Source organism: Protobothrops mucrosquamatus, unplaced genomic scaffold (genome assembly GCF_001527695.2).
Source record: "Protobothrops mucrosquamatus isolate PMUCROS unplaced genomic scaffold, P.Mucros_1.0 scaffold1591, whole genome shotgun sequence".
Taxonomy (NCBI): domain Eukaryota; kingdom Metazoa; phylum Chordata; class Lepidosauria; order Squamata; family Viperidae; genus Protobothrops; species Protobothrops mucrosquamatus.
In genome coordinates this window covers 156,111-169,986 of record NW_015387754.1, presented here as the reverse complement: position 1 = coordinate 169,986, position 13,876 = coordinate 156,111, and the positions used below count along the sequence as shown (strand labels likewise).

The 13,876-nt window shown below is 38.2% G+C and overlaps 1 protein-coding gene across 1 annotated transcript in view; it reads right to left on the bottom strand.

The window, feature by feature from the left end:
- CNTN5 (contactin 5) overlaps positions 1-13,876 on the bottom strand; it is a 237,301-nt gene that overhangs the window by 130,990 nt on the left and 92,435 nt on the right. The window contains exon 8 of the mRNA XM_029285383.1: positions 2,565-2,667. Coding sequence (XP_029141216.1) covers positions 2,565-2,667 — 103 coding nt within the window. The remainder of the gene's footprint in view (positions 1-2,564; positions 2,668-13,876) is intronic.

Sequence of the window (13,876 nt, the reverse complement as noted above, 5' to 3'; positions counted from 1 at the left end):
AATATATTATGTTTTCTTACTGATATGTCTAATTGGGCTGATATGTGCATTCATATTTATATATATTCAAATCATCCCATCTTTTGCAATGAAGAGAATTTATGCCCAGAATGTGGAAAACATCTGGGAGTGAAACAAATCTTTTCTTTCACATTTATTGAAATCTGAACCTTTCAAAGAGTTTAGGTATGGTTCACAATTCAAAGGGAAAGCAAACCCTAAGAAGCACGTTAAGCTACAAATGTCAAGAGAATTGGGCATGGCAATGCATGTAAATATTTGTACAGATTCCCTATCTCTTATTTTTAACTCATAAATTGATGTGAAAAGAAACTGCAATGAACTCAAGGGCATGCAATTAGAAAACTGATCGCAATTAAAATTGGCAGATGTCCCAGTCCCCAAATTGTTCTGTTCGTGGAGTTGTGGAAAGTAGAAGCCACTAAGACAGTGGTGGTGAACCTATGGCACGCGTGCCAGAGGCGGCACTCGGAGCCCTCTCTGTGGGCACACGTGCTGTTGCCCCAGTCCCACCTCCGCCCACAGCTCCCTCCTCACCAGCAGCCCCCCTGGAGAAGAGTCACCCCCGAGCGCGGCCTGCACGGAGCAGTGCAGCCAAGGATATAGCCACGCAGCAGGAACAAGACTCTGTCCTCGTGCCCCATAGCGTGCAGATGATGCTGCGGGGTGTGGCTTCCATGGTGCTGCAGGGCTGCCTGGGCGATCTGCTGCGGCAGGCCATGGAGACGGTGCGTAGCCCTGCGGGTGGGCGGGGCAGGGGATGGGCGGGGCTGGAGCAGGCAGGGCTGGAGGCGGAGCGGCGGCAGGGGCGCTTTTTGGGCACTCGGTCTCTAAAAGGTTTGCCATCACTGCACTAAGACATTTAATTTCAGAAATCAACTGTTTTATGAAATCTTTTCTCATACTCTCCATTTATCAAGGATTGTTGGCAGAACTTGCTTATTATGATTTGTAATATACAGGTCCATTTTTTAAATTCCTTCAGTCCATTTCTCAGTTATCCAATAACACTAGTTATATTTGGGTAATGTTCAAAATAGCAACAGAATTAAGAAGACACTGATCAAGCTTGCTGGGTTTCATCACTGCCCTGCTGGGGACACTTAACTCACCACACAGTTTGCTGAGCCTGCAGCAGTAATACGGTAGAAAAGGTCAACCTGTCTTTCAATACAGTAAACCTTACAGCTATTATTGACCTTTCCATTAAGAACTTCTGAAAAGTTTCAAAATAAATTCTCTGTATTTTACTTGGAAGACTAAAGTAGGACTAGGAGACAGCTCCTGCTATCAATGAACAGTATTTGAGATATGTAGAAATTAATAGAGGACATGCAGAACACTCTGGATTGTTTTGTAGTTTTAAAAAAAACCTCTCAGATCGGCTTATAAGAATGAAAATAATCCACTAAGCAAAATTAGTAGTAGCAAAATTAAAATAAAACACCAAAAAGTAGAACAGAAGTTTGGATTAGACTATAATAGTCTAAAAAATAGTTTTCAGTCTTTGAAAAGACTTGTGCCTTGTGTCTTCTCACTGATTGAGAATGCAAGATTTAAAGAGTTTTTAAATAATGGATAGCTGGTTTTATATTCAGAAAATAGTTTAACCCTACAGAGTTTGATCTTATTTTAGGTTTGTATATTTTTTCCCCTACTTACAATTGTGGCGTATTATTTCTCTGCACATCCATAAATTGTTTCAATGTTCTACTCATAGCTCAACTGAGCCAGATTGTACATGATGTAGAAAGGTAAGTTTTATGTATATGTACAGCTATATATGCGGAAGCCACCTTGCAGTGTGTAACTCAGTGTTACACATGCCCCAAATTTCATAGAGAATTCTGTATGGAGAACGGGATGGATGACACATACCAGTATAATATCAAACTTCATTTGGAACTTAGAAACATATGGGTAAGTCTCCCACACTTTTATAGGAGTAACCCTTTATGGATAAAATATCACATATAGCTTTCATAACTGTATCAATCATCTCTCTCTCTCTCTCTCTCTCTCTCTCTCTCTCTCTCTCTCTCTCTCTCTCTCTCTCTCCCTCTCCCTCTCCCTCTCCCTCTCCCTCTCCCTCTCTGGAAAGAGATGCAAGTACCCAGCAGAATGAATTGATAATTAAGGCTGTTAGGACTGCATTGTGTCTAGCATGTGTAGAATACCCTGACATTGTATGCCATACACTAAAAGAATGAAAAAACGAACGAATGAATATCTATCTATCTATCTATCTATCTATCTATCTATCTATCTATCTATCTACCTACCTACCTACCTACCTACCTACCTACCTACCTACCTACCAACCAACCATCTACCATCTATCTAACATCTATATATCATGTATACACAATATACTGATTGATTGATTGACTATGTATCATCAAGTTAATGTCAACTCTTAGTGGCCATGAAGATTTTCTCCAGGACTTTGTGTGTATATAATGTATCTTTCTTTCTCTATTTATTATCAACTAAATAAATGATCTCAGTTTTTAATAATCAGTTATGAAATAATGTATACTTACTTGCCCAGTGCAAAGCATTCCATCCTAACAGTAGATCCCTTAGTAGCTGTAACTGTGTATGGAAAATGGATCTCAATTTTTGGTTCATATTCCCCCATCACTCCTGGAAAACAAAGAAAGATCTTTACTAGTAAAATAGCCATCACTGAAGGCTTCCTTTGATAGACTTGTTGCTGTAAGTCAGATCATCCAATAGCTAGAGAAGAATGGTATGATTATGAAGGAAAATGGTTACAGTTAGGGACACGTCCCCAATGTAATTTAAATAGTTAGGATTTTCCAATACCACCAAAGCAGCATTTTATTTTTAAAACAGCAGTAATCTCATTTCAAGAACAATTCTTTTATATTCACCCATTCAAAGTGATTACAGTAAAATCTGTATTTAGTGGATAACGTTATTCATGTGCACTCACCTTCCAATGACAGAAGTACATCAGGAACAATAAATCGTTTGTCCTCAATGTGATTTGGCTTTGTGATGTAACCAAGTTACCTAGTTTGTCTTGATTAGTTAGTTCAGGCAGCAAAATCCTATTATCCAAATAGCTAATGCTCACAAATCATGTTTGCATAAAATGGTAAACCAAAATTTCTCTCCTTGGGATGCAGTTGCCAAGCTACGAACTTTACTGTCTTTAGGGCTGCCATAGTACTTCTAGATTGCCTACAGTTACGGGAGCAGAGGTGAGAGTTTGGGATCCACAGGTGTTTCTTATCAGTGTGAGAGCCAAAGCCGCTGAGGAGATGTTTTGGCGAACTGAAGTTTCTTCCCATAACAATTACTGGAAGATTAATTGGACAATGTGACCCAAAGTGTCAGAGAGGGGAGGGTAAGTTTTACTCCTTTAATTATCTGTTTCCCACCATATTCCCAGAGCTAGCTTTCTTTCTATATTGCCGGTTTGCCAATGCTTAATAAAGTTTACATTAAATTTTAGTTTGCAATGTCTCTGGTGTTTTGCTTTGTTGGGTTTCTCAGCCGGAATTTGACACCAGTATGTATTGTGACCCCATGGACGTCAGCCCTCCTGTCCTTCACTGAATCTTCCTAAGTCTGCCCAAACTCATGCCCACTGTGTCAAGGACACTATCTAACATCTCATCCTTGGCTATCCATCAATGGGAAGAAAATAAGAAGCAGAAGAAACTAGGGGAAGGAAAGGAGAGATAGAAGGAGGAAGGAAAAGCAGAAGGAACCCCAAGAGCTTTATGACAATGTCATATACATATAGAATGTGGTATGGATTTTGTTGTTATTGGTGTGGTGCATTTTGTAAAGATAAGGACCTTTTAAAAAAGGGGTTCATTGGAAACATGTTAGTCTTTATATTAGTTTACTATCATCATGCGGCACTTTTTAGTCTTATCAACAAACAAGAGACATGTTTAACTCATTGTTTTCATTGGCTCCATTAGACTGATGACTCACATACAAGAAGATGGTTTAAATATTCCAGATTGCTCTTTACAGTGTGATAAACATCTCTTCCATGCTTTCATCTCCGCAGCTTCCCATATTCCAAAAGCACATTTGCCACACCTCATGCTTTGACCCAGACTCTGGTGTTTAATGCTTTTCATCAAACAAAAATCAATAGGCGTTTTCCATTGCTCTTCCCTTCAAATTTCTGGTGGCTATTTTGGTGAAGCACCAAAACATTTTCCTCCTAAACTCTTTGGATGGTCTCGGTCTATCCTTTACTGCACGCAGGGCTCACTGCCCTCATTCAGCTGTAGGTTGTTCTGATGATCTCTTACACCCAGTTAGCCCAGAAAGAGTTATGGAAATGAGAAAAAGGTACATTCCCACAGGTGGCTTATGCTTCATGCAAAATAGTGTGTGAAGTACAGCCATGTCAGCCTTTCCTCTATAATAAAGACCAAACAGGGCCAAAACTGTTTTTTCATCAATACAAAGCCAAATGTCATTTACTTCACAGCTTATAATGAGAAACATATTTTGGTGCATTAGAGATGGTCTGTCTACATGTAATGCACACTGTTCATAAAGAGATCATTTTGGTGGGATCATGAATGACATGTTAGCTCCAGCTCTGCTGTATATCTTAGGCCAGGTTCACAGGAAAAGTTGTCAGACAGTAAGAAACACAATAGGAGCAAAGCATACAAGTGGAGAGTTAAATAAATATTTAATTTTCTACCTGCCTTCATGCTTGGAAAGCTGCTGCATATTGGTATTTGGGAGGATGTAATTCAGCATCCTGTCAACCTAAAGAGCTGAAGGAAGAATTGGAAAGAGCATTTCATGGCTAATATGTTTCCCCAGTTTAAAAGCTGACCATAGCGGGAAGCACAGGTAGGTATCTTCTCTGGCAACTGAGGTTAACCAATATCTTGTTATGCAACCATATAAATCTTTTGACATATCATTACCAAATAGATTATCAAAGTCCTTTCTTATTCATTAATGGCAGCTGTCAGTTGCATCAAATAAACTCAATAGATGAGGATAACTGGGCTTTCAGTAAGCGATAGGTAGTTTTCATTAACACACACCATAAGTTTGACTTCTTTTGTAGGATGGTGAGTTTGGAGCCAGTTCATACAAACTTTAGCACTGTAAAAACTCTCCATGATGAGCTTGCTAGCTTCTTAACTAATTGTTCATGACTTCCTTCAAATATCCAAACAAAGCAATTTGTAAACTTTTCTCATAAGGCCCTTGAAAGTGTTTATTTAGATTCTGATATGAAATAGTTCACAAGGAGAAAAGCACATATGGAGTGGTAAAAGAGAAAGTATATATATAAATAAACAAACCACCCAGAAAGATTCTGAAGAGAAAAAGCTTATAAATGGAAAGGCATGGAAATGGAAGTGATGGTTAACAGCTAAAATGACTAATTCAGATGTAGACAACTCAATATACCTATCAAGGAACTACCAACTCAGACAAATCATCCAACAATAAACAATAAACAGTCTAATCAAGGAACCACCAAGAACACCTCTGCCTCCACCAACACTGACATCTGTATATAAACTGAGAGCAAACCTATTGCCTTCTAGCACTGATGATATTACTTAGTGTGATAATGAAATGTCTTCAAGAAAACAGTCAAGTTCAGAGAACACCAAGGACCCTACAGTGGACAACTCTAGTGGTTATTGAAGATGGATTGACTGAAAATTTGTTTCAGTCCAGGGAAAGGATTGTTAGTGATCCTAAAAATAGATTAGGCAGTGCATTGTTAAAGGCTTGTTAGTTCATGAGTGTTCCATAGTCTATGAGGTATTTCAAGGTAAGATTCTGCGGACAATTGGTGCAGAGAAAGAGGATTGGTGTAGTACCTTAGCTACCCATCAAAATAGAAGCTTTTATTTGCCAAAGGATCACCAGTTAAATCAAGATCAGTGGAATGAACCAGAGAATGAATAAATCTTGCCATTAACATTCGTAAGGCTTCATTAACTCAAGTATTAGGAAGAATAGGCAAGTGTAGAATGAGAATAGTTAACATATAATACAATTATTATATGTCTAATTATATTTGCACTCACATAGCTGCTTAAAGTTGATTAGAGCTGAAAGCTGGAGTGAGTTCAGAAAAAAACGTTCTCACTTCTAGTTTAGAAACACCATCTTATCTACAGGGAAAGGGAATCTGTTTGTATTGATATATAAAGCAATTAGAGGCTGTAAATTGAACTTGAAGAGCTTGAGGCTGAAGAAAAGAAATGGTTACTATTATGTATTTTATCAGCAGTTTGTAGAAAAAAAAGTGGAAACTCTGGACCGCTATTCTATGTTGCCTCTTTCCTTCAGAACATTCAAACTCTTAAAGATAGATGTGATACTTTCCTTTATTAACTGCTTATCAAATTCAGTCATGTTATACTTGTGTAATTTCTGGCTGACCCAACTTAACAGGGTCCACTGACCATAATAGCCTCCTAGAAGCTTGAGAAAGCTCTGCTTCTTCATTTGTTTACTTATTTTCCTGATCGCTTGAAACTCTCCAAAAATTGTTATGAGGAATAATTGTCAAGGCTTAGATTCAGCACTTAATCAGACATAGAATAAAATACAAACAAAGAGTAAATAAATGTTATTTATAGATTTTTCTTGGCTGATGGTCTGGACTCCCTGACATCTCTAAGCAGTAGTGGGATTCAGTCAGTTCACACCACTTCGGCAGAACCAGTAGCTAATTTTTTGTTGCCCAGGCCCAGAATGGACTTCTGGAAACAGTATCCACACAGAGAACTGGTTGTTCACATATTTGAATCCTTTAGGGATATGTTTCCCGATGGTGAGAAGAATTGGTCCGTGGGACAGCTTGACTCCAGAGGTTGTGGGTGAGAGGAGAATGTCTGGAATGGTGTGGGGTCTCCTGTTTGAGCAGGGGTTTGGACTAGAGAACCTCCAAATTCCCTTCCAAGTTGTTATTCTTCTTTTGGCCAGAGCCAAGATGGCTCAGCTTATAAAAATCGATTTTCTTCCAAATTGCCAATGGTAGAACAGAATGAAAGGCGTTCTCTGTTGTCTATTTAGAATAGAAATGGGGGGCAGGGCAAGCTGGGGCCCTCAACCTGTTGAACTATTATTCTACAACTGTAGAATTATCAAGTCAAAAGAGTCCACTTAAGTATCAAGTCCAATCCCAATTCAGTACAGGAATATAAATTACAGTGCCCCTAATCAATGACCCTCTTGGAATGTACCTAGTGAAGTGAAGCCTACTCTTTCTACTGGTAACTGATTCTACTGTCAAACACATCTCACTGTGATTACATTTTTCTAACATTCAATCAGAATCTGTCTTCTTACAAATCATCCTCCTCCTCCTCCTCCTCCTCCTCCTCCTCCTCCTCTTCCTCCTCCTCCTAACATTTTTCCTGCAGATGGAGGGTGTGCTTTTCAGTTCAACAAGCATCATCTTGCACAATCAGATGTACTGTAGCATCTGTGTCCAACTGGGGCATTTTTCACGTCTGCATTTATTGTATCTTGCCATCTTTGCTTTGACCTTCCGTACAGGCACTTTCCATCTGTATTAAAGTGGAAGGTGAAATCTGTCTTCCTAAAACTGAGATCTATTAGTTTGGAGTTTACCTGGTGGAAGGATAGAGAACAGGTTTTGATGTTCTGGTTGTCATCCTTCCAGGTATTTGAAGAGCACTAAGACACCTAGAATTTATCTTCATAGGACTGAGGTTCAAGTCCCCCGATCATCCTCATTCTCCTCCTTTGAACCTGTTTGAGTTCATTGAACTGTTCTTATAATATGGTGCCCAGAGCTTCAGTGTAGTAGTCCCGGACTTTGAAGTACAGATGGTAAACATTACTAGTTAGGTGGATGTAACTCACTGAATTGCTTGCAATCTGTTCACTATTATGTGGACTTGTGCACCACCTGTAGTGTGCTATCACAGTGTTTCATCCCTGTAGGGAGAGTTATTGCTCCATGCTGCCAGGTAGTCTTTATCTCTAACAAGCGTACTCTAAAAATAATGGGGAAATGCAGAATTAAACTTTGCAACCCAAGAGGTCTATCAGTTGGAATTTATTATTGTGGAAGGGGAGGTCTTTAAACCTCTGCTGGGAAGCAAAACAATGCAGCCCATGAAATTGATTGCATTACAATATCATAATATCTTGCATGCAGCGCAAACTAATGAGCACTGTCATGCAGTTGCCGGGACTATGGAGACACTACTGCAAAAGTCTGAAAATGTCTTTCAGGGAAGGACATTTGTTAGGAAAACTTAAACTTGACATACAGTATATTCTAGCATGAAACCATCCTAAAGGTTTAGATTCCTAAAAGGAGGAGGAACCATTAAAGCAGGAAATAGATAATAATTATGATGGACATCAGAACAATATGGATTAGTAATTTGGTTATAGGGTCAAACTCTCTGAAAAACTATGAATAGACCCCAAATTTTTTGAACAGACATTAAAGTGGAATATCTATCTACCTATCACATGGCATTTTTTTCCCTCTTGGAAAAAATATTTTTTTCCATTATTTGATATTCAACAAAATGGGTTGAACAAGAAGACAAGCTACTTAACCACAAACTTGGCAAAGCCTTACACAAACTTGTACTCAGAGCTTCTGAAGTTTTCCAATATGGAGAATCAAAAGCTAGCAGCATAAGAATATTTGCTGATGACCTCTTTCTTACTGGGGAAGGATATTCCGAAGCTGAAGCAGTAAGGGACTTGTTATTAGCCATAACTAATACTGTCACATAAAGTTAACTAGCTAATAAACTAAATTTGACTTTAAATTTGACCTAAAGTACTTTCTACTTGAAACAAAGAGAACTGGCAGAGACCCAAGCAGAGCTAAAGGGAGGAACAAACAAGGTAACCTAGCTTGCTGTCTCTTCTCCAAATGGTTAACAATATATGTATTGACTAAAGACTCTGGAAAACCATGGAAAAATGGATACATCATGGAAAGATGTATCTTTCTGCATAGCTTTGGGAAATGTTGACTGAAAACCGTAGAAAACAACCTTTTAGTGTCTTTATTGCTTAGTTTGAGAGAAATAGTTTATTGGGTACATTCCAGAATGGGGAAACGATCTCATAAAAATATATGAACTTGAAAAGTGCACTTTATGATCAAACAGCAAATGTTGTAAGCTCAACCACATTTGAATTTCCATATCCTTTGCAAATTGCTTGGCTTTTTTTTCCCTGTTTGTTTGTTTTAAGTGAAGGCATTTTAACTGCTTCCAGTTTGGTAACAGGGACTTCCAAAAGTCTGCTAAAATGCTCTTGAAATTGCTTGTAAACACTTATTAAATAATTCTTCTGAGTGTCTAACTCATTGTAAAAGGCTGTTAATGAAATCATGCGTGATCCATTTTTTTCTGATGAAACTTTTTATCTCTTCAGATAGAATTTTAAATTGTTTTTAGGTCTGCACAAAAAGAAATTGAATAGTAAGAAATGACTGATTGTCAAGGACATCTGCACAAATGAGGCATTCATTTTATTCAGAATCCATTCAAGGATTTCTTGATGTTTTTATTTAATTTGGTTCATATCAAGAAAATAAGTTTCCCTTTGAGGCACAGCTCTAAGGAAATAAAAGATTAATATAAAGGTAAGCGAATGTCTATACTTGTAGGATTTGATATAAAACTATAATATAATTCAGTCATCTCAATGAAGATAAATATATAGGTTTGGTGTCTTATCAGCATTCTTGTCATAAACTACCAAGTCCTAACTGCATTGGCAACAACAACAACAACAAAATCCAGAAAGAAAGTTGTCAGCCATGAAAATTCAAAGTCACCAAAAGGATTATATAATTGGATTTTTCTAAAATTAGGTCTCTTCATTTTTGTGAAAAACTGTTTGATAAATGTACCATTTGCAAGCATTGACATGATTGCCTTAAAATCTTTGCTTATTATTTTCGCAAAGTATTCAACCAATATCAACAAAGCACTAAGAAAGCTCATAAGTTGAACTTCAATTGTATGTATCCTCTTTGACAGATAACCCTGTCTCATGTCTATATCTTTTTCCCAGCTTGTTTTCTCTCCATTATTCCGTTTGTTCTATGGAAGCCTTTACCAGCTTTCAATTCTTAGATGTTATTGGACCACAATCACAACCTGTTATTATTGGCTAGGCCCAGTGGTGAGATTCAGCCAGTTTGCACCAAGTCAGCAGAACTGATACTACTTTTTTGTTGCCCAGTCCCAGAATGGACTTCCGGAAGCGGCATCCACACAGAGAACTGGTTGTTCACATATTTGAATCCCACCACTGGCTAGGCCAACTGGAATGATAGAAACTACATGCCAATAAAAACTGGGATAAAACATTGGGAATTGTTGCTACAGTATATCTTTTCCTTGGCTCTGCAGACTAAACTTATATTCATCTTTTGAAAGAAAAGGAAAAAAATAAGTCAGGCAATCCCTCTTTATATATTTCAGACTTTGCAGTAGTCTTCATCTCTAAAACACAAAAGTCAAAAGTTAACTAAGTTAACGTGGATCAACAGAGTTAATACTTTGTCTAAAGTTCCAATTTTGAAGTTCCAATTTTCTATGTTTTTATAGACAATGTAATTTAGACCTCCAAAGAGGTGTTTTCTATACAGTACAATGCATACCATGTATAGCCAAAAAGAAACTAGACCAGAATTTGAGATAATTTCCACTTGCACCCAAAGGAAGGTTAGCACCCATGTCTCCTGCTAGGGCAATGTGTTGAACTAGAAGATCTCCAAGGTCCCTTCCAACTCTGTTATTCTGTATTCTGTAAAGTTCTGTCTACTGCTAAGCTTCCTTACCTTGTCAACTAGGTTGACAGTTCTTAGTGAAACCAATCATTGATGGGCATTGTATATATGTGTACCTATGTGTATATAAAGGTTGACAAACACGTACACACATAGACTTCGTTTATTTGCTTTACATTCAGAAATATACTTTCTTTCCACTGTTCTGAACCTTATAGGCTTATAGACTTCTTCAGAGAACTAGTTTTGGCATAATGGATCCAGATATGATCGCTTGAACATCATCATTTGTGTATTTAACTTATATGCAGAGCACATCATGAGAAAGGCAGGGCTAGATGAATCAAAAGTTGGAATTAAGATTGCTGGGAGAAATATCAACAACCTAAGATATGCAGATGATACCACTCTAATGGCAGAAAGTGAAGAGGAACTAAAGAGCCTCTTGATGTGGGTGAAGAAGGAGAGTGCAAAAGTTGGCTTGAAACTCAACATTAAGAAAACCAAGATCATGGCATCTGGCCCTCCAAGATCACCACAGATGGGGACTGCAGCCAAGAAATTAAAAGACGCTTGCTCCTGAGGAGGAAAGCTATGGCAAATCTAGACAGCATACTAAAAAGCAGAGACATCACCCTGCCAACAAAAGTATGTATAGTCGAGGCCATGGTTTTCCCACTTGCAATGTATGGCTATGAAAGTTGGACCATAAGAAAGGCTGAGCACAAAAGAATTGAGGCTTTTGAACTATGGTGCTGGAGAAGACTCCTGTGAGTCCCCTGGACTGCAAGGTGATCAAACCGGTCAGTCCTAGAGGAGATCAACCCTGATTGCTCTTTACAAGGCCAGATCCTGAAGTTGAAACTCAAGTACTTTGGCCAACTAATGAGAAGGAAGGACTCACCGGAGAAGGGCCTAATGCTGGGAAAGATTGAGGGCAATAGAAGAAGGGGACGACGGAGAATGAGGTGGCTGGATGGAGTCACTGAAGCAGTAGGCATGAGCTTAAATGGACTCCAGACTGGTAGAGGACAGGAAGGCCTGGAGGAACGTTGTCCATGGGGTCACGATGGGTCGGACACGACTTCGCAACTAACAACAACAACAAGTAATAAGTGGGTATCATACATTTTGTTTGAGGTTCGTTAGTATTGTACCATAAAAGGTCTCTTGTAACAAAAGGAATAAGAATCTTAGATTTCTGAGCTGTGGCCTGTACCATTCCTGCAAAAGGATCTGTCAAAATGGCATTTACCCCAGGGAATGAAACTAAAATGTGGTAAATGTTTAGGTCTACTTAATAGTAAGATAAAATCGACGGACTCGATCTTTCCTTCAAAACAAAGGGTCGTCTTAAAACCTGTACAAAATATTATCCCAGAGAAGTTCAATACTTAACCACTCGAAAGAAGAAAGAAACTATAGTCGACTTCCTTACCTTGACTTTGTCAGAACCCCACACCCCTACCCTTTTTCTTTTCTCTAGATCACGGGTGTCAAACTCGCCGTGTCACATGACGTGTCGTGACATATCGTGACTTTTTTTGCATTGCCGGAGCTGGGGTGGGCACGGCCTCCACATGACGCAACCAGCTTAAGGGCCAGCAGTTTGACACCCCTGCTCTAGACAAATTGGAGATTCTTTTGTGTTTAAATACCGTATTTTAATGAGATCTATTCCTGTCCCAGTGTTAGGCGAATAAAAAATAAGAAAGGTTGTGTAATTAGAACTATTAATATTAGGAATAAACTTTCTAATGTCTTCTAGTTTTGCAATATTAAATACCATTTTATTATGAAACAGAACTGTTGTTACACGTTGTTTTTCTTTTGTGAACCAAAATAGGTAAGACAAATAGGTAAGATTGCTTTGTAAAATTCAGGAATCAAGGAAGGCACTTTGTACTGGGATCCTGGAACTGGGAAGAGGGTTCTATTTTCCTCTTGAAAATTCCCCTTCAAATTGTTTTCCTCATCAGAAAAAAAGATGAAAAAGAGCCTAAGAGTTTGTGCAATTTTTTCCTCTAAGAGGGCAGATAATTATTTTTAATGCAAGGTGAGAGTGAGATGGGTACACTTAAATTTCATAAACCAAGCAACTAACGCACATCCTTCTGTGGTGTTCTTTAAGATGGATTGGACATATGTTTCTCACAATTACTTGAAATAAGTGAGTTGAAATCCAATATACCACCCCCAAAAAAAAGGTGTAGGAAGGTTTGGTAAACCTTCTTCTCAAAAAAGCTTGATAGATTATGTTTTTTTCATAATGCTGATTCAAAGTTTATTTATTCCCAGATGCTGATACTAAATTTAAGAGAAGAGTTATCAGATCAAGGATTCCCTTGTCATCTAGTGTCAAAAAGAGCCTATGAATCAAATCAAGTTATATGGCACCAAAGCTTAGATTGCCTCTTATGGACATTCATCAATAAACAACAGGATCAGTGCACATGTATTATGTGCATGCTTTTAGTAAATATTTTTTTTCATTTATATATTGCATTTTGGTATACAGTAGTTTACACCTAATGTTAAACACGTGTCCTACCTTAAAAGAGGAGTAATACTGTGTGACATTCATATTTTCTACCTATTTAGAACATAGAATCAAAGACTGCAAGGTACCTCGGAGGTCTTTTAGTCCAAACCTCTGCCCAGTGCAGAGACTTTATACAATTCAGGTCAAACAGTTGTCCAGTTTATTTTTGAAAACCTCCAGTGATACTCGTGGGTGTTGAGGTCCTCCGTTCGATAAGGTGACTAATTAACAAGAGTGACAGACTTTTAAAGAGGAATGAAGATCCAACCTAGAGAGGACAATACAGAACAGGACGGGAGTCCACGAAACGTCTTATTTAATTAGGGGTGAAGAGACACTAACAGGGAGTTCATGTTCTTCTGTCAATAGTACAAGGAGGATTAACTTCTCTTCCATATACTAGACATACCTAGCTCCCTCAACCATTCATTGTATGGTTTAGCTTCCAAATCCCTGATTTATTTTTTACCCTTTTTATGCCAGCTAACTTTGGGAGTTTATAAAATACTATAAGTACATCCATG